This window comes from Palaemon carinicauda, chromosome 38, assembly GCF_036898095.1.
Source record: "Palaemon carinicauda isolate YSFRI2023 chromosome 38, ASM3689809v2, whole genome shotgun sequence".
NCBI lineage: Eukaryota > Metazoa > Arthropoda > Malacostraca > Decapoda > Palaemonidae > Palaemon > Palaemon carinicauda.
In genome coordinates this window covers 50,282,769-50,310,268 of record NC_090762.1, presented here as the reverse complement: position 1 = coordinate 50,310,268, position 27,500 = coordinate 50,282,769, and the positions used below count along the sequence as shown (strand labels likewise).

Here is a 27,500-nt window from a genome sequence, read left to right as displayed (position 1 = left end):
TTCCTAGAATAATCATATTTACTATACTTCTAAACTAAGTACAAAGTCGGTTACATGCAGCACTTGACATACAAAAGTCATCTAAGACAATAACATACTTATGATTTTATATTTCCTTGAATCACTATATTCTTCAAGCAGTCTTTCACATTCCCCATAACGGCAAACAGGAATTAGTATGCAGTTCTTTTAAGGTAAAAAGAAAAAAAAAACAACAACAATGAATGCGATTGTCATAAAGGAAAAACAATTACTGCAGTCGTTAGAGGTGAATATTGTTAAGTGTTGTGGTCAGAGAAGTATTGTTAGTATATTTCAAGAATGTGAATGATGCTTAACATTTTTGTCAGAATTAAGAGAACACTGGGTGTATGTTAGAAAGGTATGACAACTTAGTATACTGTTAAAAAAAGTAAGATGATAAAGTATTTGGTCTAGTGTATTAATAAAAAATTAAACTATCAGGTGCGTTTGTTAGAAATATAATACAATATACTTGGTATACAGGTCGGATAACTTAGCAAAAAGACTTCTATGCTGCACATACAAGGAAAAGTCTAACTAAAATATGATCTTTCTAAAATCTTTCAACATCAATATCAGCCATTAAATTTTGCATTCCTTCTAACGGCAAATGGGAATCTGCATAACATAGAAGATAAAACCATAATAGTGTAGGATCAAAAGAGAACAATATTATACGTAATTGTCATAAAAGAAAAATTATTCCTTTTAAGTCTTTTGTTGTGGTCAAATGAGTAGGATGAAAATTCGTAAACCTCATAAGGGTTGGACGATACTGGATTTATTTGTTAAAGGAATAGGATGACACTTCATAAATTAATTAGGAAAGTAAGAAAACACTTGGTGTAAAGGTTAGAAAAGTAAAAAATAAAGTTTTTGAATTGATTGGAAAGGAACACAACACTGGTGCTTTTGGTCAGAAAAGCAGGACGACACAGTGTCTGGACCGGATTATAAGGATGACACTTGACACGACAGTGGGGTATTGGAGAAAAAAAAAATAATAACAAATAATGTGACACTTGGTGTGTTGGTAAAAAAAATCAATGTGATGGTAAAAAAAATATTACATCTATATATTAGTATAAAAAAGGTAAATCGTAAGTCGACACTTTTTGTATTAGTCTAAAAATCAAGGTTACTCTTGATCTATATGTCAGAAAAGCATAATGACCCTTTACGCATCTGTCTAAAATGTGAAAAAAGTAAGTTGCCACTTGGCATATTGGTTCAAAAATTAGGATGACCCATAATGTAATAGAGAAGGAAAAACGGTAAACCCTGGTATACTGATCAAGGAAGTAGTACAGCTCTTTGTATATTGGCTATAACGAAAAAAAAATATATAATTGACATACTATTAGGAAAAGCAGGATGGTGTATTGGTCATTGATGTATGACTATACTTGGTGTATTAGTTAGAAGAGTTAGACAATACTCTGTGTATTGGTAAAAATATAACATAACACTTGGTTTATTGGTCAGAAAAATAGTGCGATACTTGGCATTTTGGTAGAAAAGTAAGACGATATTTGAATCTCTTAGTCAGAAATGTAAACTACACATAATTTATTTGCCAGAAAAGTAAGGCACCACTCAAGTTATTGAATAGAGACATAGATCAACTTAAAGTATTGATCAGAGATATAACCTTAATGTATTGTTCGGAAATGTTAGAAAACATTTGGTGTATTGATTAGAAAATTGGTAAATAATACAACAAAACAACTCTGTGTATAGGTCAGAAAGTATATATGATGCTTGGTGTATTGGTGAAAAGTGGGAAAGCAGATAAAGTATTGTTAGTATAAGATCAGACGACAATTATTGTATTGGTTGGAAAAGTAGGTTGATACTTGATGTTATGGTCGATAATGTAGGATAAAACATGGTATATTGGTTACTAAAAGTAGGACGATATTTGGTAAATTGGTCTGTAAAGTAAGACAAAAAAGTTTTATTAGCCAGAGAAATAGGATAACTATTGGTGTATTAGTCCAGGAAGAAAGACTGCACTTGATGCACAGGATAAAGAAGTATCAAAACACTCGGTGTATTGGTAAGAAAAGTAAGATGACACATGATGCACTAATTAGAAAGGTAGGTCAACACTAAGCATAGTGGTCAGAAGAGTAGGAAGATACATTGTGTAGTTTGTCAGAGAAGCATGATAATACTTGGCAGTAGCTTAGAAAAGTAGCAAGACACTTAAGTGTATAGTCAAACTAGAGAGGCAGTCAGAGCATAGACCTCCGCCGCAGCAGCTATTTCTCGTCCTTTTATTTGAATTTGATCTTGACCTTTGATCTAGGACTTTCAAAATTGAATCACTTCCACGTTTCAACATAACAATTAATCCCTGTAAGTTTCATTACTCTATGAGTAAAATTATGATCAGGAAGTTGTTCAACAAACAAACAAAGACAAACAACGGCGAAAATATAACCTCCTCTCCAACTTCGTTGTAGGAGGTGAAATAAATAAAAGGAAAGTGAGCGTGTTTTTCGGAAAAGTAGGATGATACTACGTGTATTGGCCGGATAAATAAGAAATCACTGACTATATTGGTAAAAATACTAAGACAACACTTGATGCATTAGTCAAGTGAAGTGAATCGACACATGTATTGGTCAGAAAAGTAATCCAACCATTGGTGTAATGGTTAGAAAAATAAGACAACACTTGATTTAGGGGTAGGAAAATTATAAAGAATTCTGAATTATTTGTCAGGAGTACAACGTAACTTATTTCTTTTTATTAAGGAATCGTATATTGAAAAGGAGGAGGCTATTTACTATACTGGTCAGGAAAGTAGTACATAAATTTCTTTATTTATCAAGAGATATACAACCAATCTAGATGTATTTATAAGACTAAAAAAAATCTTGCTTTATATAATAGAAAATTACAACACAAGGTGTATGGGTCGAAAAAGTTGGGCGAAGCTTAGTATAATGATCACATAATTAGTTAATTGGTTGGTGAAGTGGGATTATAATTAATGCATTGGTCAGCAAATTAGGCAACTGTTGAAGTGTTACTAAAAGAGAAAAAATATCTGATACAGAGGATCTGAGTACGAAAACGATAATTATCGTCGTGGCCACAGAAAAAAAAAAAAAAAAAAAAAAAAAAAAAAAAAAAAAAAAAAAAAAAAAAAAAAAAAAAAAGGAAGTGAGCGCCAAGTGGTGTAGTGGTCCAAGAATAAGGATGGTAATTATTGTGGTAGAAAAGGAAGACTGATGATTGATGTGCTCGGAAAAGTAAAACTTTTATCTTGAGCTAAGAAAGTGAGTAAATGCGGGCGAGCTAAAAAGGTTTAAATAAAGTTAGATTTACGACAATTTATATAAATTTTACTAAGCTAGAATCAAATAACCTTACTATGGGTTAACAATTATGATCCTCGTATTCGATAATTGAAATGGGTTTCAATGCTTAATACATTTAAAATGATCAGTCGAAAAATACACGTTTGGAAATGATGGCATTTTTTTTTATTTATTCTGAAATGACACTGAAGAGCCCTTTTACCCTAATTTACCGTATTTTACAGTTTCCGTTTCTTATATAGTTTTTAGTTATATCCAAGATTATGGAAGACTATGCTTAATTGTCTCAAATGAATATTCTTCCCTTTCCTTTCAGGCTGCTACTAGAAGTACCTCAAATGTACACTTGAGCTTACAAGTGGTAGGTAGTAGGAACCAAGGCATTCTACAAGATATATTTGAATCTTGATTCTTACGATTGAATTAGAGTGCTGCTTTTGGCTTTGCTAAAACTGAAGCCCTTATGTATAAACTCTGTAACGTATGCAATTGATAACAGTCTTTGTTTCTTCAGCAGCCAGCAACGATGTAACAGGTGTTTCTTTTGGCAACCTATATCTATTCTGCTTGGTGTTCTAGAAGGCAGTGATCTTGACACCATGCCACTTTTAGCCTTTACTCGAGAGACATTAAGGATTGTAGTGGCAGCTGTGGTAACGTCCCTGACTGGTGGACACCAGAATGGGGTTCCTGCTCAAACGCAATAATTTCTTTGGTCTCTGCAACCTCACCATCCTTGTGAGCTAAAGATGGGTAGTTTGGGGGAGCCTATAGGTTTATTTGCTGGGTCATCACCTGCCATTGCCTGGCCCTCTTTGGTCCTACCTAGGATGGAGAGGGGGCTTGAGCGCTGATCATGTGTATATATGGTCAGTCTCTACGCCCTAGGACATTGTCCTGCTTGATAGAGCAATATCACTGCTCCTTGCCTCTGCCATTCATGAGAGGCCTTTAAACCTTTAAAGAGGATGCAATAGCCAAGTATGGAGAAACTACTGCGACAACATTTAGAAAAACAGTCTCTTTGATTAGCTGATCTTCCATCGTTCTCCCGAACCCTGATTTACATCAAGAAAGTAATTGTTTACATCGGAGATTATTAATGAGCGACGCTACTCGGTTCTCTGTTGCAAGAAGCCAGGAATCTAAGATATGAACAAAAAAATAAGATCCAAATGTATCTAGTAGAAACCAGTAAAACCCACCTTAGAACATTTAAGAACAATTAGTGAAAGGAAGTAAGATTCTTTAAAAATTTTTGCGGCCTTTCTTTAGCGAACTCTAACCACAAGTTATTTCCATCATTAAGTATAAAGGTAAAACATTTTCTTACTCATCTAGTTTTTCACAAGGATATGGAATTTCATCTTATTTAGATTATTTCCGCAAATTACACCATAAATTAAGAAAAGCCTTTTCTTGAGATGAATCATGGAATCGGAAAGAAATTCCCATTCAGAAACATTATTTTCCTTAGCTCCATTCAATTCAAACTGCAATGTCTTGAATTGTCTTACCTACCAGCCGAAGTATAAACTACTGTATTATTGCATCTGATTTACAATTTTAAATGAATGCATTCAAAACAATGTAAACGAACTAAATGTTAAATACTTCGTTTTCAGTTCTCAAAAATATTTTTCTCTAATCACATTCCTGGAAAAAGGTGATAGTGAAAACGAATTTGTTTTCCAGATGCAGCAACTGACGGGTCAATGAAAATGGAGAGGCAACAGAAAACGGGAAGCTGGAAGTGGCGTCAGCAAGTATAAAAAAGGCGTGTCGCTCTAATTTTATCATCATTTCCTCAGCATACTCATAACATCAACATGTCTGCTAAGGTGAGATAGATCTTCGTTGTGCAGTTTCTAGGTCTTGGGGAGACTCTCGGAATTGTATTCTTTAGAAGTGACATATCTAAAGTTCTAATAATATTCTTAAAGATATTATTTCACATACTAGAAGGAATAGCTTTTTTCTTATCGTATCTTTCCATCTTTCAGGAGAGTTTTAGCCTCAAACTTTGTTTACTTTTCAAGTTACAGTAAACTTTGTTCAGCATAAACCGATCTTTGGCGAGTCAAATGGTAGCTTTCGGCTTCTTTAGTTTCCCGTGTATAGAAAATGATTTTGTGTACCGAATATTTTATTGTAATTTTTTTTTCAAACACGTTTAAAAATACGTTCAAGCATCTCTGGCCACACGAGGTGGAAGTTAAATGAAAGGATGACGTTGTTTGTGGAAAACAGAGGCCGATGGGGTCGGCAATCTAACGTCCTTAAAAATGAAAGTCTGAGAGACCAAGGAGAGAGGAGACAGGGATTCTCTATTCCAAAAGAGATAACAAATTCGCTTTTGATAAAGAGGAGATTCGAAGTTGCATCGTATTTCGTTTCTTCATTTGTATTACATGGAAACATGAAGCACGAGTCGATTATTTTTCACATAAACACACATGCATCCTTACACACACACACACACACACATATATATATATATAAATATATATATATATATGTATGTATATGTATATATATACATATATATATTTATATATACAGTATATATACATATATATATATAAATATATATACATATATTTATATATATATATATGTATATATATACATATATCTATATATACATATATATATACACACACATATATATTATATATATATATATATATATATATATATATATATATATATATATATATATATAAAAGGTTTCATCAGAATGGATACTCGCCAGAACGTCAGTCAGGCAATCCCGACCACCACCTGTGGTGCCCAACCACAGCAGTGGCCTTCTCAGTATGCAGCTTAAACTCACAGCTTCGCTTGGGATAGATCTGCTGCCATGCAAATGCCAGGCAAACACCTTACCAATGTATTAGTTGAAGTTGGCTATTATAGACCTGTGAAACTTTGAAATTACATCATTGTGCAGAACTAAGGGCAAGAGACTGGATCAAAATTAGCGCTGATAAGGTTTTTAGATCATCTGCTAATTTCCCTTTGCAAAGGAATCTGTTGCCTTCTTCGAAGTATTGGCTGATTCAGTATCAGGTAAAGAATAATACTGCACTTACAGAACAATTATAAACCATAAAAATCCATAAGTGTTTCACAAACGTGTATTAATTCAAAATTCATTAAATAATTTAGAATAAATCAAGTGTTGACCTCCATATATATACAAATTGATACATACATAAAAAGGTCATAAATGGTTTGGCAAAAGTGGAACGTATGTATCATTAAACAGCTGAAGAGAAACCAGATCATCTGGTCACTAATGTCCAGAAGGGAAATACTTTTACTTTTACTTTGCATTAAAAGAGAGTTTATATGGAAGCTGAAACCAACTCCAATTTGTGAGGTTTTGTGGGTTCGAAGATTTCATGAAATTAAGATTACCAATGTCTCAGCTGAGAAAAGGAAATGTCTTGAAAAAATAAATGCCCCAGTTAAGAAATGGTAATGTCTCAACTGGAAAAGGGAAAGGTCACAGCTAATAAAAGGAAAAGTCTCAGCTACTTCTCTGGCCACATATACATATACATTGCATCTATACACATAAATGTACAGTTGGGCATATAATTCCTGGCCCACATCGCTGTGAGGAAATGCACGCTGTCACACACTTACTAAACCGCAAGTTCCCAAACAGATAATATAAGGAGAGATGACCTAAGTGGGGAGCAGGGCTACATACAGGAACTACCGGTACAGTAAGGTTGTGATAGGGTGAAATAGATTTGAGCGAGATATAAAATGAATGCCTGTGTCCAACTGTACATACATATGTATATATACAATATAATATTCCAACCATACACTTCCCCTTAGTTGTGATAATCACGATGTCTTATCTTCCGCTTTTACACACATGTTTTAAGCTGAGATCGCTATCCATTTTCCTTTTTTCACCCTTGCGATCACCAACACAAACAATTCACTACCAGGTGCATGATGCAATGTCTATTTCAACAAACAGAAAACGATGTTAAGGAAACAAAATCCGAAATCCTGAAACTGATCTTCTTCCTCCTCCTTTCCAGCTCTTCGTCATTGCCGCCCTCGTGGCCGTAGCTTGCTCCGTTCCAGCTCCCGACTCCCGTCCAGTGTATGGGGCCCCTCCCCCATCCTACAAGGAGCCAGGGATGCCCTACGCCTTCTCCTACGCCGTCAAGGACGACTACACCGGCAACGACTTTGCTCATGACGAGAGCAGCGACGGTCAGGTCACCTCCGGGTCATACCGCGTAGCCCTCCCCGACGGTCGCACCCAGATCGTCACTTTCACCGCCGATCACCACGGCGGCTACGTCGCCGACGTGGCCTACGAAGGAGAGGCCTCCTACCCACCCCCTGCCAAGCCCTCATATGGCCCACCCCCACCAGCCTACGCCTAAGGAGTTCTAATCGTCACTCTATGATGTAGATTCTTTCGGATGCCATAAACGATGCTCATTTTCTTTCATATCTTTAAATATCTCATCTTCTCAATGAGAAGATTTAATCAACTTTACATGCCATAAATTTCTTGGTAAATTATCTTTGTAAATAAAACAACCGAATGTGAGAAATGTGTTTCTAAAGTCCTCTTATTGTTACCTATTAAATAACTTAAAAAATTTGCAGATAATTCCAATTGGAAAACTGATGAAGCCCATTTAAGAACACATCAAGTCAGTAGACCATTCATGATTCTAATCACATAAAATTAATACTTAGTGCAGCCCCCTTGTATGACTGGCAAATCACAGGTGGTTTTAAATTGGATTTAAAATTATATGTAATTGCCTCTTGTCAGAATCTTAAGGAAAATATCGTTTAAACATTAGCTGTATTTTTTTTTTCTTTTAGTCTGGTGACGAACCTGAATTGAACGTAAGAGGTCAAAGAAACTGATATTGACCATTAATTGTTTGATATATGGAGAGCAGGTAATATCCAAGACGAAATGTCTGAAATCAAATGACAATGTAATGTCCTCTCAATATTTGTCTAAAATCAAAAGGAAATTATAATGTGCGAGGTTGCTGTTGGATTATAGCAGAGAGGAGATGAATGTAACAAACTTTATTTAACAGATAATGAGTTTATATACAAGCAGTTCCGAGCAAGAATGTCACTAAAATTCAAACAGACTAATGCATGAAAAGGCAGTCTTTGAAAGGTTCTGTTATCAGGGCGGGGGAGAGTGAGATAGAAAAAAAAAACATTACAGTGTACCGCATATGACCATTTCAAGGTTACCTAACATTAAAAATTGAAACTTTGACCACCACACATTTCTTCTTCTCCCTTAAACCTTTTCCTGTGAGTTCATATTCTTATACACTACCACTACTGTGGTATGTTGTGGCAATTACTTTCTTAATGCCTGTTAAATTCGTATAGTTATACCTTGAATTACTTCAGTGATAGAGTTGTTCTTGATACCTACGTACTGCTCAATCCCAATGAAGAAACATTTTTTTTACAACTACGTATTGTTTCAATACAATAATCAAAACTTTAATGACATTAGCTTACTATTCAGCTCAATATTGGAAAACTTTATGGCAATTACTAAATGATGCAACACAATACATTTCCAAAGAATTTCTGGACTATAATGGCGTTTCAATCTTGAAAAGAAAATTTGTAAGCACTTCAGTGCCACTATATTGTATTAGAAATATAACATAATAATTGGTAAATACGTCAGAAAACTTATAAATAAGTCTGCTGTGCTGCTTATACAAGCAGACGTCTAACTGAGTATGACCATTTTAAAATCTATCAACTTTTGCATTCCTTCTAACGGCAAATAGACATTTGCATGCCTAGTCAGAAGATAAAACAATTATATACAATGTAGGAGCAAAAGAGGGGAGCAATTTTATACTTGATTGACATAAAAGAAAAGCTATTACTTTGAAGTCTTTAGTTGTGGTCAGAGGAGTAGGGTGACGATTCGTGTGAAGGTCAGAAAGGTTGGACGACACTACATTTATTAGTCAGAGGAGTAGGGTGACTCTTGACGGATTAGTCTGGGAGGTAGGATAACACTTGGTGTAAAGGTCAGACAAGTAAAAATAAAGTTGATGTATTGGGTGGAGAAGTAAAATAACACTGGTGTATTGGTCAGAAAGCAGGGTGACACAGTCTTGATCTGATTACTCAGATGAAAATGAACGTATTGGTCTCCAAATAACACGGCACTGGGGGTATTGCTCACAAAAGTAGCGTAACACTTGATGCAGTGGTAAAAAATATAACGTCTGATGTATTTCTAAACAAAAGTAAGTCAACATTTGCTGTATTGGTCTAAATATGAACATTACTCTTGCTCTAATTGCCAAAGAAAAACATTATGACTTTTTATGTATTGGTTAGATAAGTAAAATGACACTTGGTGTATTGGTTGGAAAAAATAAGATGATGAATGGAGTAATGGTGAGAGAAGAAAGGCAACCCTAATGTATTGATCAGACTACTAATGGTATATTAGTGGACATGCAGGATGGTACTTCAGAATATTTGATATTGATGTATGACTACACTTGGCGCAATGGTTAGAAAAGCTGGACAATACTCTGTGTATTGGTCAGAAAAATACTACGATACTTGGCATTTTGGTAAAAAGACGGTATTTGATGAGCTGTTCAGAAATGTAAACATATTATTTATCGGCCAGATTAATAAGACATCACATAATTTTATTGAATAGAGAAGTTGGTCAACACTTGGAGTACTGCTCATTAATTTAGAAACTAAATGACGCATTATGTATTGATCAGAAAAGTAAGTAGACGCTTGTTTTATTGGTCCGAAAAGTTAGAACATACTGAGTGTATTGATTCTGAAAAGTAAAATGAAATTGGTGAAAAAATACAACACAACTTTATGTATTGTCAAAATAGCTACATGATGCTTGGTATATTGGTGAAAAAATGAGATGGCAGATAGTGTACAGTTAAGGAAACATCAGACGACAACTACTGTATTGGTTAGAAAAGTAGGTTAATACTTGATGTAATGAACAATAATGCAGGATAAAACATGATGTATTGGTTACTAGAAGTAGGATAATATTTGGTATATTGGTCAGTAAAGTAAGACGACACTTGTTGTATTAGCCAGAGAAGTAGGATAACAATTGGTGTATTAGTCCCGGAAGAAAGACTGAACTTGATGCTCTAGATGGAGAAGTATGACAACAGTTGGTGTATTAGCCAGAAAAGCGGGATGCTGCATGATGCATTGATTTGAAAGAAAGGTCAACACTAAGTATATTGGTCAGAAGAGTAGGAAGATACGTTGCGCATTTACTCAGAGAAGCATGATAACAATTGGCTTATAGCTTTGAAAAGTAGCAGGTAACTGAAGTGTACAGTAAAAATAAAGAACAATAGTGGGCGTCTTTTTTTTTTTTTTTTTTTTTTTTGGAAAAATAAGATGACACTATATGTATTGGCCAGAGAAATAAGAAATCACTTGCGGTATTAGTCAAAATAGTAAGCCAACACTTGATAGATTTGTCAGGGAAGTAAAACGACACATGTATTGGTCAGAAAAGTAATGTGAACACTGGTGTATTAGTCAGAAAAAATAAAACAACACTTGGTGTAGGGTTAGAAAAAATTATAAAGAATTCTGAATTACTTGTCAGGAGTACAATGTGACTTTTTTTTTTTTTTTTTTTTTTTTTTTTTTTTTTTTTTTTTGGTTAAGGAGGTAAGACATTGTATATGTCTTACATTGTATATTGGTCAGGGAAGTATAATGTCCCTTGGTGTATGGGCCTAAAAAGGAGGATGTGTACTGCACTGGTCAGGAAGTAGAACATAATTTTTCTTTATTTATCAAGAGATATACAACCAATCTAGATGTATTTTCAAGACTAAAACAACTCTTGCTTTATAAATTAGAAAATTACAGCACAAGGTGTATGGGTCGAAAAAGTCGGACGAAGCTTGATATAATGATCACATAATTAGGATGATAATTAGTTCATTGATCGGTGAAGTGGGATTAGGCTATAATTGATTCATTGGTCAGCGAAGCAGGCAACTATTGACGAAGTGTTACTAAATGAGAAAGAATAATTGACTTAGACTTAGAGGATCAGAGTACGAAAACGGAGGAACAAAAAAAAAGCGACAAACAATGTAGTGGTTAGAAGAGGTGAACGCAAAATGGTGAAGTGGTCCAAGAATAAGTATGGTAATTATTGTGGTAGAAAAGGAAGACTGATGATTGATGTGCTCGGAAAAGTATAACATTTATCTTGTTTCAGAAAGCGAGTAAATGCTGATGAGCTAAAAAGGTATAAATCAGGGAGAATAATCCGATTAAAGTTAGTTTTACGATAATCTATATAAATCTTACTAAGCTAGAATCAAATCATCTTACTATGGGGAAACCTTTAAGCTCCCTGTATTCGATAATAGAATAGGTTTTCAATGCTTAATACATTCAAAATGATCACTGGAAAACAACACGTGTTTGGAAATAAGAGGAAATTTTTTACATTTATTCTGAAATGATACTGAAGATCCTTCTTTTTCTAATTTACCATGTTTTAAAGTTTCCGTTTTCAATTCAGCTTTTTCTTCATATCTAGAGTTTATGGAAGACATTGTTTAATTGCCCTAAATATATATTCGTCCATTTCCCTCCAGGCTGCTACGAAAAGTACCCAAAATCTACACTCCAGCATGCAAGTGGTAGGCAGTAGGACCCAAGGCATTCTACAAGATAAATTTGAATCTCGAATCTTTCGAATGAATTCAAGTGCTGCTTTGGCTTTGTTAAAGCTGAAACACTTCTGATCTAGATATTAATCTCTGGCACCGTCGTTCAATTAGTTCATTATGCATGTTGCATAATATTTTTCATAACTCTGACCATCCTTTACATTCAGATCTCCCTGGACAATTCTATCCTGTTCGTAATACTAGGCAGGCAGTTAATTCTAATAGCCAGGCCTTCTCCATCATGAGGCTCAATACTACGCAGTACTCTAGAAGTTTTATTCCAGCTGTTACCAAGTTGTGGAATGATCTTCCTAATCGGGTAGTTGAATCAGTAGAACTTCAAAAGTTCAAAGTTGGAGCAAATGCTTTTTTGTTGACCATATTTGTTTTTGATGTTGTTAATAGTTTATATATGACATGTCTGTTTTGACGTTGTTACTTTTTTTAGAATGATTTATTGTTAATTTGTTCTCTTCATTTATTTATTTCCTTATTTCCTTTCCTCACTGGGCTAAGATATTAGTCTTATTTCTTAAGCCACCAGCAACGATGTAACAGGTGGTTCTTTTGGGGACCTATATCTATTCTGCTTGGTGTTCTAGAAGGCAGTGTTCTTGACCCTCTGCTACTCTTAATCCTTACTTGAGAGACAGATTATTATTATTATTATCATTATTACTTACTAAGATAAAAGCTTAGTTGGAAAAGCATGAAGCTATGAGCCCAGGGGATCCAACAGGGAAAATAACCCAGTGAGGAACGGAAAGAAGGAAAAATAAAATATTTCAAGAACACTAACAACATCAAAATAAATATATCCTATACAAACTATAAAAATTTTAACAAAACAAGAGGAAGGGAAATTAGATAGAATAGTATGCCCGAGTGTACCCTCAATCAAGAGAACTCTAACCCAAGACAGAGCTGCTTACCATAGCTAAAGAGTCTCCTCTACCCTTACCAAGAGAAAAGAAGTCACTGAGCAATTAAAGTGCAGTAGTTAACCCTTTGGGTAAAAAAGAATTGTTTGGTAATGCCAGACTATTCAGTGTATAATAGGCAAAGGGTAAGTGAAACGTAACCAGACAGATGGATCCAATGTAGAACTGTCTGGCCAGTCTAAACTCCCCATAACTCTCTAGCGGTAGTATTCCAACGAGTGGCTGGTGCCCTGGCCAAGAAGATGAAAAGATGCGATAGTTAAGTATGGCGAAACTAGATAAAGAGAAAAGTCTCTTTGATTAGCTGATCTTTCATCGTTCTTCCGAACTACGAATAACACTACTTAAGTAACTGTTTACCTAAGGGGTTGTTAATGAGAGACGCTACTTGGTTGCAATAAGATATTATCTAAGATATGAAAAAAAAAATCAAGGTGAAACTGTATCTAGAAACCAGTAAAATCAACCTCAGTAACATTTAAGAACAATTAGTGAAAAGGATCAAGATTCCTTAAGCATTTTTGCGGCCTTTCTTTAGCGAACTCTAACCACAGTTATTTCCATCTTTAAGTATAGGGGTAAAACATTTACTTATTCTTCTAGTTTTTCACAAGAAAATGGAATTTTATCTTATTCAGATCATTTCCCCAATTTACACCATAACTCAAGAAACGCCTTTTCCTTGGATGAATCATGAATCATGAAATATGAGAGAAATTCTCATTCAGAGATATTGTTTATTAGTTCCATTCAATTACAACTGATATGTCTTGAATGATCTTACCTACCAGCTAAAGTATATACTATTATTTCATCCGATTTTCAATTGTAAATGAATACATTGAAAAGAATGTAAAAGAACTAACAATGTTAAATACTTCGTTTTCAGTTCTCAAAAATAATTTTCTCTAAAAAAATACCTGGAAAAAGGTGATACTGAAAACGAACATGTTTTCCAGATGCAACAACTGACGGGTCAATGAAAATGGAGAGGCAACAGAAAACGGGAAGCTGGGAGAGGTGTCAGCAAGTATAAAAAGGGAGTGCCGCTCTAACTTGGCATCATTTCCTCAGCATATTCATAACATCAACATGTCTGCTAAGGTGAGATAGCTCTTCACTGTGACCATACTCTGACTTGGGGAGTCTCTCAGAATTATATACTTAAGACGATAGAAATCTACCGTAGAGTTCTAATCATATTCATAAGGACATTGTTTCAAATTCTGGAAGGAATGGTTTTGTCCCATATCATTCCCATCCACCTTTCAGAATAGTTTTGACCTAAACCTTTATCTAATATTTTCTAAAGTTACACAACACTATTTGAGCATAAAACAATCTTTGGTGAGTGAAATGATTGCTTTCAGTTTATTCAGTTTCCCGTGTGAAGAAAATTATTTTGTTTACTAAAGATTTTTTTCTTTTATTTTTTTAAACACCGTTGACCTCTTTCATCCTTCAAGCATCTCTGGCCACGGGAGGTGGAAGTCAAATGAAAGGTTGACGTTGTTTGTGCAAAACAGAGGCTGATGGGATCGGCAACCTAACGCCCTTAACAGATAAAAGTCAGAGACAGGGATTCTCTATTCCAGATGAGATAACAAATCCACTTCTTGATAAAGAGGAGATTCGAAGTTGCATCGTATTTCGTTTCCTCATTTATATTACATTGAAACATAAGCACTAGTCTACTCTGACTTTCACATAAGCACACAAGCATCGTTACACACACACACACACACACATATATATATATATATATATATATATATATATATATATATATATATATATATATAGATTTCATCAGAATAAGTACCCAAACACAACAGTGGCCTCCCCAGTAAACAGCTTAAACTCACGGTCCGGGTCGAGGATCGATCTACTGCCATGCAAAACCCAGGCAAACACGTTACCACTGTACCAGTTGAAGTTGGCTATTAAAGACCTGGGAAACTTTGAAATTACATCATTATTCAGATCTGAAGACAAGAGACTCAATTAAGGTCAGAACTGATAAAGTTTTTAGATCATCTGCTAATTTCCCTTTGCAAAGGAATCTGTTGCCTTCTTCAAAAGTATTGGTTGATTCAGTACCAGCTAAAGAATAATACTGCACTTAAAGAACAAGTATAAACCTTAAAAGATCCTTAAGTGTTTCATTAAGGTGTATTAATTAAATATTCATTAAATAATTCAGACTAAATCAAGTGTTGACTTCAATATATATACAAATACATACATCCATACAAATGTCATGCATGGTTTGGCAAAAGAGGAACATAGACAGCTGGAGTGAAACCAGATCATCTGGTCACTTATGCCCAGAAGGGAAATACTTTTACTTTTACTTTGCATTAAAAGAGAGTTTATATGGAAGCTGAAACCAACTCCAATTTGGGGGTTTTGTGGGTTCGAAGATTATAAGAAAGCTTGAGATCGACAATGTCTCAGCTAAGAAAGGAAATATCTCTGCTGAAAAAGGAAATGCCTAAGCTAAGAAAAGGATGTGCCTCAGTTAAGAAACGGAAATGTCTCAACTGGAAAATGGATGTGTCTCAGCATTGGGAAGGAAAGGTCTCGGCTAATAAAAGGAAAAGTCTCAGCAAATGCTCTGTCCGTATGTACATACACATATACATATATACACATGAAATGTACAGTTGGACATAAGAATTCCTGGCCCACTTCCCTGCGAGGCAATGCACCCCGTCACATACTTACTGCAATGCAAGTTACCAAACATATGGTATAAGGAAAGATGGCAGAGGAGGTGGGCAGGGCTGCATACAGGAACTCGCCGCCTAGTAAGGGTGTGACAGGGTACACAGGTCTGAGCGCAGTGTACCAGGAATTCCAGTGTCCAACTGTGCATATATATGCATATAAACTATATAATATTCCAACCATACACTTCTTCCCCTTAGCTGTGATAATCAAGATGTCTTATCACCAACACATTCAATTCACTACCATGTACATCGTTCAATGTGTTTCAACAAACCAAAAACGGTTTTAAGAAAACAAAATCCGAAATCCTGAAACTGATCTCCTTCCTCCTTTCCAGCTCTTCGTCATCGCCGCCCTCGTGGCCGTAGCTTGCTCCGCTCCAGCTCCCGACTCCCGTCCAGCGTATGGGGCCCCTCCATCCTACAAGGAGCCAGGAATGCCCTACGCATTCTCCTACGCCGTCAAGGACGACTACACCGGCAACGACTTCGCTCACGACGAGAGCAGCGACGGACAGGTCACCTCCGGGTCGTACCGCGTAGCCCTCCCCGATGGTCGCACCCAGATCGTCACCTTCACCGCCGATCACCACGGCGGCTACGTCGCCGACGTGGCCTATGAAGGAGAGGCCTCCTACCCACCCCCTGCCAAGCCCTCATATGGCCCACCCCCACCAGCATATGCCTAAGGAGTTCTAAACCTCATTTTATGACGTAGATTCTTTTGGATGCCATAAAAGATCTTTCTCTTTCATATCTTTAAATATCTCATCTTCTCAATGAGAAGATTTAATCAACTTTAAATGCCATAAAATTCTTGGTAAATTATCTTTGTAAATAAAACAATCGAATGTGAGAAATGTGTTTCAAAATTCCTCTTATTGTTTTCCGTTTAATAATTCAATACAAATACGAATCATAGTTATTGTATTACATCAGCAAAAATGTCATTCTCACCCTATCATAAAATATATTTCTTGAAAATTTACAATTGGAAAACTAAATGAAGCCCATTTAAGAACACACCAAGTCAGTAGACCATTCATTATTCTAATCACACAAAATTAATACTTAGTGCAGCCCCCTTGTATGACTGTCAAATAACAGGTGGTTTTACATTTGATATAAAGCTATACGTCGTAGCTTCTTGCCTGAAGCTTAAGTAGAATATCATTTAAATATCAGCTGATTTTTCAAATTCCTGATCATCCTCCTTTTCACATCTCTAGTGCAACATTGTACTCATCTCAAGTCAGGTAACAAACCTGAATAGAACTTCAGAGGTCAAAGAAACAGATATTGACCATTCATTGTTTGACATCTAGAGAGGAGTTAATATCCAAGACAAAAAATTTGAAATCGATAGGAAAAGACCATATCATAAGTACCTAACATCAAAAGGGAAAACTTTCACCACTACACATTTCTTGTTCTACCTTAACCCGTTTGGAAAGATCATATTCTTGTTAAGTGACATACTTAACGTACAGTTCAGTGGTCTTTCTTGTTGGTCAATTTCTTAATTCCTGTTATATGCGGCTACAGTTATACTCTGCATTACTTCAGTGTTAGAGCTGTTCTTAAAAACTACCTATTGTTCAATCACAATGAAGAAATACTTTTTGCAATTTCGTACTGTTCCAATACAATAATGAATACTTTACTGTCATTCACTTACTGATTAACTTAGTAACAAAAAACTTTATGTTAATAACAACATAATACAACACAATACTTTTTAAAATAATTTGGACACCTATTTAGTACTCCACTCTTATATAGAAATATTGTAAGTACTTTAGTGCTGGTATATTGAATTATAATATAATATAATACTTGATAAATAGGTAAGGAAACTTAGCAAAAAGTCTGCTGTGATGCACATCTATACAAGCGAATGTCTAACAGAAATCTGGCATTTTAAAAATCTATCAACGCCTAAACTACCCGTAAACTTTTGCATTCCTTCTAACGCCAGATAGGAATCTGCATGTTTTTTTAGAAGATAAATCAATAATAAATAATGAAGGATCAAAAGAGGAGAGCAATATTATACTTGATTGCCATAAAAGAAAAAAACTATGTGTTTGAAAACTGGTTGTCGTCAGAGGAGTATGAGGAGAATTCGTGTAAAGGTCGGAAGGGTTGGACTACACTACATTTATTAGTCAGAGGAGTAGGATGATACTTGATGAATTAGTTAGGGAAGTAAGACAATATTTAGAATATAGGTACGATAAGTAAAAAGGAAATTAAGAAATACCACAACGGTACTATATTGGTTAGAAAGGTAGGACGACACATTATCTGGAGCTGATTACTAGGAGAGAAATTAACATATTGGTCAGAAAAATAACACGACACTGGGGGAATTGGTCTGAAAATTAACGTGGCACTTGATGTATTGGTAATAAGAACCATGAAGTCGAAAATTGTTGTATTGCTCTAAGAAGCAAGACTACGTTTGCTCTGATTGTCAGTAAAAACATAGTGAACCTTTATGTCTTGGTCAGAAAAGTAGGATGTCAATTGGTGTATTGGTTGGAAAAATAAGATGATGCATGGGGTAATGGTGAGAGAGGAAAGACGACCCTGATGAATTGGTCTGAAAAGTAGAACAACACTTTGAACATTGGCTAGAAAAAACTACAATTGTTATATCAGTAGGAAATGCAGGATGGTAATAAAGAAAATTGGTCATTGATGTAATACTACAGTTTGCAAAGTGGTTAGAAAGGTTGGAAAATGCTGTGTGTAATAGTCAGAAAATTAATGTAACATTTGGTACCTTGGTCAGAAACATATACAATATTTTAAATTTTGGGTAACAAAATAAGACGATATTTGATAACTTGGTCAGAAATGTAAACATTGTACGATTTATTGGCAAGAAAAGTAATAACACATGTTGTAATGATCTGAGAAGTAAGATAAAAATTAGAGTATTGATCCAGGATGTAAGAAAGCACTTTATGCACTGGAGAGATAGGTCTGACAAGACTTGGTGTATTGGTCAGAAAGGTAAGATGGTGCATGATGCATTGATTGGAAAGATAAGCCAACACTCAGTATATTGGAAGGAAAAGTAGGAAGATACATGGTGTATAGGTTAGAGAAGACTATGTCCCACCATTTTAAAGTAAAGTAGATTAGACATAGCATCTAAGTCGAGAGATAGCTGATGATTCTTTGGTGCAATTATAGCTCAGAAAAGTAGCAAGATCCCTAAGTGTGAAGTAAAAACTGAGATAAAACTTGATATGTTTTTTTTTTGGAAACGTAGGATGATACTACTTACTCTAGGTGTATTGGCAAGAGAAGTAAGAAATCACTTGCTGTAGGTCAAAATAGTAAGACAGCATTACGAAAATTATATGGACAGATGAATTGTTTGGAGTACAACGTAACTTGGTGCATTGATTGAGGAAGCAAGACAACACCTAGTATTTCGATCAGGGAAGTACAATGACCCTTGGCATATGAGTTTGAAAAGGAGGAGGATATCTAGTGCACTGGTCAGGAAAGTAGGACATCACTTTCTTTATTTATCAATAAGATGTATAACCACTCTTGATGTATTTATAAGTACAACTCTTGTTTTATAGATTATAAAATTACGACATTAGGTGTAAGGATCGAAAAAGTAAGGCATAACTTGTGCCATTACATTGGTAATATAATGGTCACAGAATTAGGATGACTAGCAGAACCCGTGTAAATTATACGAAATTATATTTTAAATACTAATCATCTTGTTCCTAACCTATACATGTTTGAATAAAATGTCCTGAAATAAGTTTTTTAATTTATATTATGGAAATTGATAGAACTCATTTTTTTGTCTAATATTTAAAAAGAGAGTCAGGTGCTAAAGACAAAATTGGGAAAACTATATAAGATGTGCTTCGGTTAAGTAATCAAAGTCTTACGTGAATTTGTAAGAGTATACCATGAAATTATTTCCGTTTTCTTTAAAGCGTGAATTTGTAAGAGTATACCATGAAATTATTTCCGTTTTCTTTAAAGCGTGACACACAAATTAAATAACACATATGCTATCGTATTAATATATAGATAACTAGTTCATTGGTCAGTGAAGAGGGATTGTAATTGATGCATTGGTCAGCGAAGCAGGAAACTACTGACGAAGTGTTAATAAAGGAGTAAAATAATCAAAATAGGGGATCTAAGTATGAAAAAGATAATTATCGTTGTGGTCACAGGAAGAAAACGACGAATAATGTAGTGGTTAGAAGGGGGAACGCCAATTGGTGTAGTGGTCCAAGAGTAAGGATGGTAATTATTGTGGTAGAAAAGGAAGAATGATTGATGTGCTCAGAAAAGTATACCATTTATCTTGAGCTTCAGAAAGTGAGTAAATGAGGGTGAACTAAAAAGGTATAAATTAAGTAAACTAATCTCATCAAAGTTAGTTTTATGACAATTAATATACATTTTACTAAGCTAGAATCAAATCACCTTACTATGGGGAAACCTTAATGCTCCATGTGACCTTAGATTTCAGGATGCCTGAAAATTTTAAATCAATCAATCAATCAATGCTCCATGTATTCGATCATGGAGTGGGTTTTCAATGTTTAATATATTCAAAATGAACAGTACAAAAATATAAATGTTTGGAGAAAAGACAGCATTTTTAATTCATTCTAAAATACTAAAAAAGATCCGTTTTGTACCCAAATTAAATACCCTTCCTATACGTCTTAAGCAGCTACAGAAAAGTACCCCAAATCTACACTCCAGTTCTCAGGTAGGTAGTAGGACCCAAGGCACTCTACCTAACAGAGTTGAAGCTTCATTCCTACAAATGAATTCAAGTATTCTTTTGGATTTGTTAAAACTGAAGCCCGTATGTGCAAACACTGTAATATATGTACTTGATATTAGTCTTAAGCCACCAGCAACAAAGTAACAGGTGGTTCTTTTGGCGACCTATATCTGTTCTGCAGGGGTGTTATAGAAGGCAGTGTTCTTGATCCTATACTACTTTTAGTCTTTACATGAGACGGATCTTGACAAGTAAGGGTTGTGGTGGCCGATGTGGTAACGTCCCTGACTGGTGAATGCCAGAATGGAGTTCGAGTCCCACTCAAACTCGATCGTTTCTTTGGTCACTGCAACCTCACCATCCTTGTGATCTAAGGATGGGTGGGGTTTGGAGGAGCCTATAGGTCTATCTGCTGAGTCATCAACGGCCATTGCCTGGCCATCTTTGGTCCTAGCTTGGATGGAGAGGGGGCTTGGGCGCTGATCATAAGTATATATATGATCAATCTCTAGGCCCTAGGGCATTGTCTTCCTTGATAGGGCAATGTCACTGTCTCTTGCATCTGCTATTCATGAACGGCCTTTAAACCTTCAAGAAGATACAATAGTAAACTAGGACGAAACTACTGAAACAGCATTTAGAAAAAAAAGTCTCTTTTATTAGCTGATCTTTCATCGTTCTCCCAAACTATGATTTACACTATACGTAAGTAACTGCTTACCTCATGGATTATTAATGAGAGACGCTACTCAGTTGCAAAAAGACAGGAATCTAATATATAAAATAATCAAGATACAAATGTATCTAAAAACCAGTAAAATCAACCTTAGCACATTTGAGAACAAGATTCTTTAAGCATTTTTGTGGCCTGTCTTTGGCGAACTCTTAACCACAGATATTTCCACCTTAATAAAACATTAATCACTCTTATTGTTTTAACAAGAAAATTAAATTTCCCCCAAATTACACCATTACTCAAGAAATGCATTTTCCTGGGATGAGTCATGAATCTTTAAATCTGAAAGATATTCTCATTCAGAGATATCATATATTAGTTCCATTCAGTACCAACTGCAATGTCTTGAATTATTTTACCTACTAGCAGAAGTATATACTATTGTATCATTGCATCTGATTTACAATTTTAAATCAATACATTAAAAAAATTTAAAAGACCTAAATGTTAAATACTTCGTTTTCAGATCTCAATAATAATTCTCTCTAATCACATTCCTGCAAATAGGCGATATTGAAAACAGGATCTCGTTTTCCTGACGCAACAACTGACGGGTCAATGAAAATGGAGAGGGGCGATAGAAAACGGGAAGCTGGAAGAGGCGTCAGCAAGTATAAAAAAGGAGTGTCGCACCAACTTTAGCATCATTTCCTCAGCATATTCATAACATCAACATGTCTGCTAAGGTGAGATAGCTCTTCGTTGCTTAGTTTCTCTGAGTTAGGGAGTCTCTCGGCATCATATTCTTACGACGCTAGAGATCTAGAGTTCTGATCATATCCATAAGGACAGTGTTTCAAATTCTGGAAGAAATGGTTTTGTCCCATATCATTCCCATCCACCTTTCAGAATAGTTTTGGCCTCAACGTTTATTCAATATTTTTCACTGTTACACTAAACAATATTCAGCATAAATCAATCTCTGATGAGACACATGGTTGCTTTCAGTTTCTTTAGTTTCCCGTGTGAAGAAAACGATTTTGTTTACTAAATATTTTTCCATTTTTTTTAAACAACGTTGACATCTTTCATCCACTCACAAATCTCTGGCTACGGGAGGTGGAAGTGAAATGAAAGGATGACGTTGTTCGTGGAAAACAGAGGCCGATGGTGAAAAGAGACAGGGATTCTCTATTCCAGATGAAATAACAAATCCGCTTCTTGATAAAGAGGAGATTCGAAGTTGCATCGTATTTCGTTTCTTCATTTGTAGTACATGGAAACATGAAGTACGAGTGTATTGACTTTCACATGAACACACATGTATCCTTACAGATACACAAATACACACACACACACACACACACACACATATATATATATATATATATATATATATATATATATATATATATATATGTATGTATGTATGTATATATATATATATATATATATATATATATATATATATATATATATATATATAAATTTCATCAGAATAAATGCTCACCAGAACGTCAGCTGAACAAACCCATCCACGACCTGTAGTACCCAAACACAACAGTGGCCTCTCCAGTAAACAGCTTAAACTCACGACCACGGATCGATGTACTGCCATGCGAAGACCAGGCAAACACATTACCACTGTACTAGTTGAAGTTGGCTATTAAAGACGTGTGAAACTTTGAAATTACATCATTGTGCAGAACTAAAGGGAAGAGACTGGATCAAAATTAGCCGTAATAAGGTTTTGAGATCTGCTAATTTCCCTTTGCAAAGGAATTTGTTGCCTTCTTCGAAGTATTGGCTGATTCAGTATCAGGTAAAGAATAATACTGGATTTACAGAACAATTAAAAACCTTAAAATATCCATAAGTGTTTCACAAAGGTGTATTAATTGAAAATTCATTAATCAATTTATAATAAATCAAGTGTTGACTTCCATATATTCACAAATAGATGCATCCATACAAATGTCATAAATGGTTTGGTGGTTTGGCAAAAGTGGAACGTATTTATCATTAGACCGTTGAAGAGAAACCAGACCATCTGGTCACTAATGTCCAGAAGTGAAATACTTTGACTTTTCATTAAAAGAGTTTATATGGAAGCTGAAACCAACTCCAATTTAGGGTGTTTTGTGGGTTCGAAGATTTCATGAAAGCTCGGAGATTATAAATGTCTCATCTAAAAAAGGAAACATCTCAGCTGAAAAAATAAAATGTCTCAGTAGAAATAAGGAAATGTCCTAGCTAAGAAGGGAAATGTTTCAGTTTGGATGTTTCTAAATAGCTATCTTTGGTTTTACGTAAACATAATTTGTTTAATATCAAACAAGGAGGGCCAAGTCTAATCTTAAATTTCACTAATATCTTTATTAAAGCCTCCTCCTTCATACCGTTTTTCTTCATTGTTCTGTCCATACATGCATACACATATACATACATATGCACATATATTTGATAATAGTGCAGCCATAGACTTCTTCCCCCTAGGTATGGCAATCAAGATGTTTTATCTTTCCCTTTTATACAAATATTTTCTGCTGAGATCCATATCCATTTAGCTCTTTTCCACCATAGCTATCACCAACATAATTAATTCAATGTCAGACATTTAATTCAAAGTCTATTTAAAAAATCCAAAAACGATTTTAGGAAACGAAATCCGATATCCTTAAACTGATCTTCTTCCTCCTCCTTTCCAGCTCTTCGTCATCGCCGCCCTCGTGGCCGTAGCTTGCTCCGCTCCAGCTCCCGACTCCCGCCCTGCATATGGGGCCCCTCCTCCATCCTACAAGGAGCCAGGGATGCCCTATGCCTTCTCCTACGCTGTCAAGGACGACTACACCGGCAACGACTTCGCTCACGACGAGAGCAGCGACGGTCAGGTCACCTCCGGGTCGTACCGCGTAGCCCTCCCCGACGGTCGCACCCAGATCGTCACCTTCACCGCCGATCACCACGGCGGCTACGTCGCCGACGTGGCCTATGAAGGAGAGGCCTCCTACCCACCACCTGCCAAGCCCTCATATGGCCCACCCCCACCAGCCTACGCCTAAGGAGTTCTAAACCTCATTTCATGAGGTAGATTCTTTCGGATGCCATAAATTATGTTCTTTCTCTTCCATATCTTCAGTTATCTCATCTTCTGAATGAGAAGATTTAATACACTTCAAATACCACAATATTTTGGTAAATTATTTTTGTAAATAAATCAACCGAACGTGAGAAATGTTTCAAAAGTCCTCTTAAATAATTCAAAACATGTATGAACTATGGTTATTGTATTACATCAGGAAAAATAAGGTCATTCTAAGCTGATCATAAAATTGTTAGACTAGCCATAGATTTCTTGATAATTTCCAATTGGAAAACTAAGGAGGCACATTTAAGAACACACTAGTAAATAGACCATTCATGATTCTAACCACAAAGTTAATACTTTGTGCAGCCTCCTATTAAGACTCTCAAATCACAGGTGGTTTTACATTTGATATTAAGTTATACTCGTATGTCACGGCCTCAGGTGTGAAGCTTAAGGAGAATATCATTTAGATATCAGCTGAATTTTCAAATTCCAGACCATCCTCCTTTTCACACCTCTAGTGCAACATTGCATTCATTTCAAGTCAGGTGACGAACCTGAATTGAACGTCAGGAGGTCAAAGAAACAGATATTGACAAATACTTGGTTGATATAAGGAGAGGAGTAATAACCAAGAAAGAATATCTGAAATAAATAGGAAAAGACAAAGACCATCTCATAATTACCTAACATCAAAAAGAAATATTTTGATCACTACATATTTCCTCTTCTCCCTTAACCCTTATCATGAAAGTTTATATTCTTGTTAAGTAACATACTTAATGTGGTCTTTCGTGTTGGTTAATTTGTTAATTCCAGTTATATACGGTTACACTTATACTCTGCCTTACTTCAGTGTTAAAGCCCTTGAAAACTACGTATTGCTCAATCATAATGAAGAAACACATTTTGCAACTTCGTATTGTTCCAATACAATAATGAATACTTTACTAACATCCGCTTACTGATCCACTTGGTAGCGAAAAACTTTTGTGATAATTACAAAATAATACAACACAATACTTTTTAAAATAATTTCTATACTTATTTAGTGTTTCACTCTTGATAATATAGAAATAATTTTTTCTAAGTACTTCAGTGCCATTATATTGTATTATAATATAATACTTGGTAAATAGGTGAGAAAAATTAGCAAATATCCTGCTTTGATACACATATTGTATAAGTAAATGTCTAACTGAAATCTAGCATTTTAAAATCTATCAAGGCCTACACTACCCATACTCTTTTGCATTCCTTCGAACGACAGGTAGGAATTTGCATGTCTTAGTCAGAAGAAAAATCAATGATAAATAATGAAGAATCAAAAGAGGAGAGCAATATTATACTTGATTGTCATAAAAGAAAATATATTACTTTGAAGACTTTGGTTGTGGTCTGAGGAGCATGAGGAAAATTCGTGTGAAGGTCAGAAAGGTTGGACGACACTTCATTTATTGGTGAGAGAAGTAGTATGACACTTGAATTAATTAGGGAAGTAAGACAATACTTGAAGAACTAGTTAGGAAAAAAATAAGACAATACTTGGTATATATGTCAGGTAAGTAAAAATTAAGAAATACCACAATGGTATTGTATTGGTTAGAAAATCAGGACGGCACAGTGTCTGGACCTGATTACTACAATAAAAATTAACATATTGGTCAGAAAATGAACGTTACACTTGATGTTTTGTTAAAAAAAATGAAGTCGATACTTGCTGTATTGCTCTAAAGAGCAAGGTTCCTTTTGCTCTGATTGTCAGAAAAACATAATGAGCCTTTATGCATTGGTCAGAAAAGCAAGAAAACGACGAATGATGTAGTAGTTGGAAGAGGTGAACGCCAAGTGGTGTAGTGGTCCAAGAATAAGGATGGTAATTATTGTGGTAGAAAAGGAAGAATGATTGATGTGCTCAGAAAAGTAAAACTTTTATCTTGAGCTTCAGAAAGTGAGTAAATTCTGGTGAGCTAAAAAGGTATAAATCAAGGAGACTAATCTTATCAAAGTTAGTTTTAAGACAATTTATATAAATTTTACTAAGATAGAATAAAATTAGCTTAAAGCAGGGGTGGACAACCTATGGCGCATTGCATAATTACAAGTGGCGCACTATACCACAGAGATAATAAAAGAAAAAAAAATGCCTGCTCATTAAAAAAAATGCAAATTATGTTCATATATTTTTATTTGTACCTTCAGGAATAACTAATGAATATTATCAATGCAAATTCAAAGTATCAATATAGTAAATACAGTTTACTTTGTATTCATGTTAAATCCTTTCCTTTACAACTGCTATATCTGTCCACACTATACACACACACACACACACACACACACACACACACACACATATATATATATATATATATCAAAAGATTATATGTATAAGCGTCAAATATGTCCGAATCACCTTAGTAAAAGGATTGAAAGGGGATTAAACTTTGTGTGGCGTTTCTGAATTAGAAGTGCAAATAATTGGTGCATGGGAAACAAAAGGTTGGCCACCCCTGCCTTAAAGGTTTAAAGATAGCTCATGAATGGCAGAGGCAAGGGACAGTGACATTGCCCTAGCAAGCAGGACAATGCCCTAGAGACTGACCATATATATCATATGGTCAGCGCCCAAACCCCTCTCTATCCAAGCTAGGACCAGGAAGGGCCATGCAATGGCTGGTGATGTCACAGCAGATAGATATATAGTCTCCCCCAAACCTTAGCTCACAAGGATGGTAAGGTTGCAGATGCTACAGGCACTAACGAGTCTGAGCGGGACTCGAACCACCGTCTGGCAAACACCAGGCAGAGATGTTACCAAACAGACCACAACAACCCTTACTACGGTGAAACCTTTATGCTCCCTGTATTCGATAATGGAATATGGTTTCAACGCTTATCACATTAAAAAATGGTCAGTCGAAAAATACACGTGTTTGGAAATAAGAGGGCATTTTTTACATTTATTCTGAAATGATACTGAAGATCCTTTTTTTTCTAATTGCCATATTCTATAGTTTCCGTTTCCTATATAGCTTTTTCTTCATATCCAAAATTTATGGAAGACAATGCTAAATTGCCCCCCAAATAAATACTCTTCCCTTACCTTTTAAGATGCTACTAAAAGTACCTCAAATCTACACTTGAGCTTACAAGTGGTAG

General features: G+C 35.3%; 3 protein-coding genes across 3 annotated transcripts; all 3 read left to right on the top strand.

Moving 5' to 3' along the window:
• The first annotated feature begins 5,167 nt into the window (after nt 1-5,167).
• Nucleotides 5,168-7,945, top strand: LOC137630186 (cuticle protein 19-like). The gene is made up of 2 exons (XM_068361632.1): nt 5,168-5,197; nt 7,424-7,945. Exons 1-2 carry the CDS (start codon nt 5,186-5,188, stop codon nt 7,775-7,777), a joined length of 366 nt encoding a protein of 121 aa, XP_068217733.1. The 5' UTR covers nt 5,168-5,185; the 3' UTR covers nt 7,778-7,945.
• A 6,184-nt stretch (nt 7,946-14,129) lies between these two features.
• Nucleotides 14,130-16,631, top strand: LOC137630187 (cuticle protein 19-like). The gene is made up of 2 exons (XM_068361633.1): nt 14,130-14,157; nt 16,124-16,631. Exons 1-2 carry the CDS (start codon nt 14,146-14,148, stop codon nt 16,472-16,474), a joined length of 363 nt encoding a protein of 120 aa, XP_068217734.1. The 5' UTR covers nt 14,130-14,145; the 3' UTR covers nt 16,475-16,631.
• A 5,338-nt stretch (nt 16,632-21,969) lies between these two features.
• On the top strand, nt 21,970-25,667 carry LOC137630185 (cuticle protein 19-like). The gene is made up of 2 exons (XM_068361631.1): nt 21,970-21,996; nt 23,959-25,667. Exons 1-2 carry the CDS (start codon nt 21,985-21,987, stop codon nt 24,310-24,312), a joined length of 366 nt encoding a protein of 121 aa, XP_068217732.1. The 5' UTR covers nt 21,970-21,984; the 3' UTR covers nt 24,313-25,667.
• Nucleotides 25,668-27,500: the final 1,833 nt, after the last annotated feature.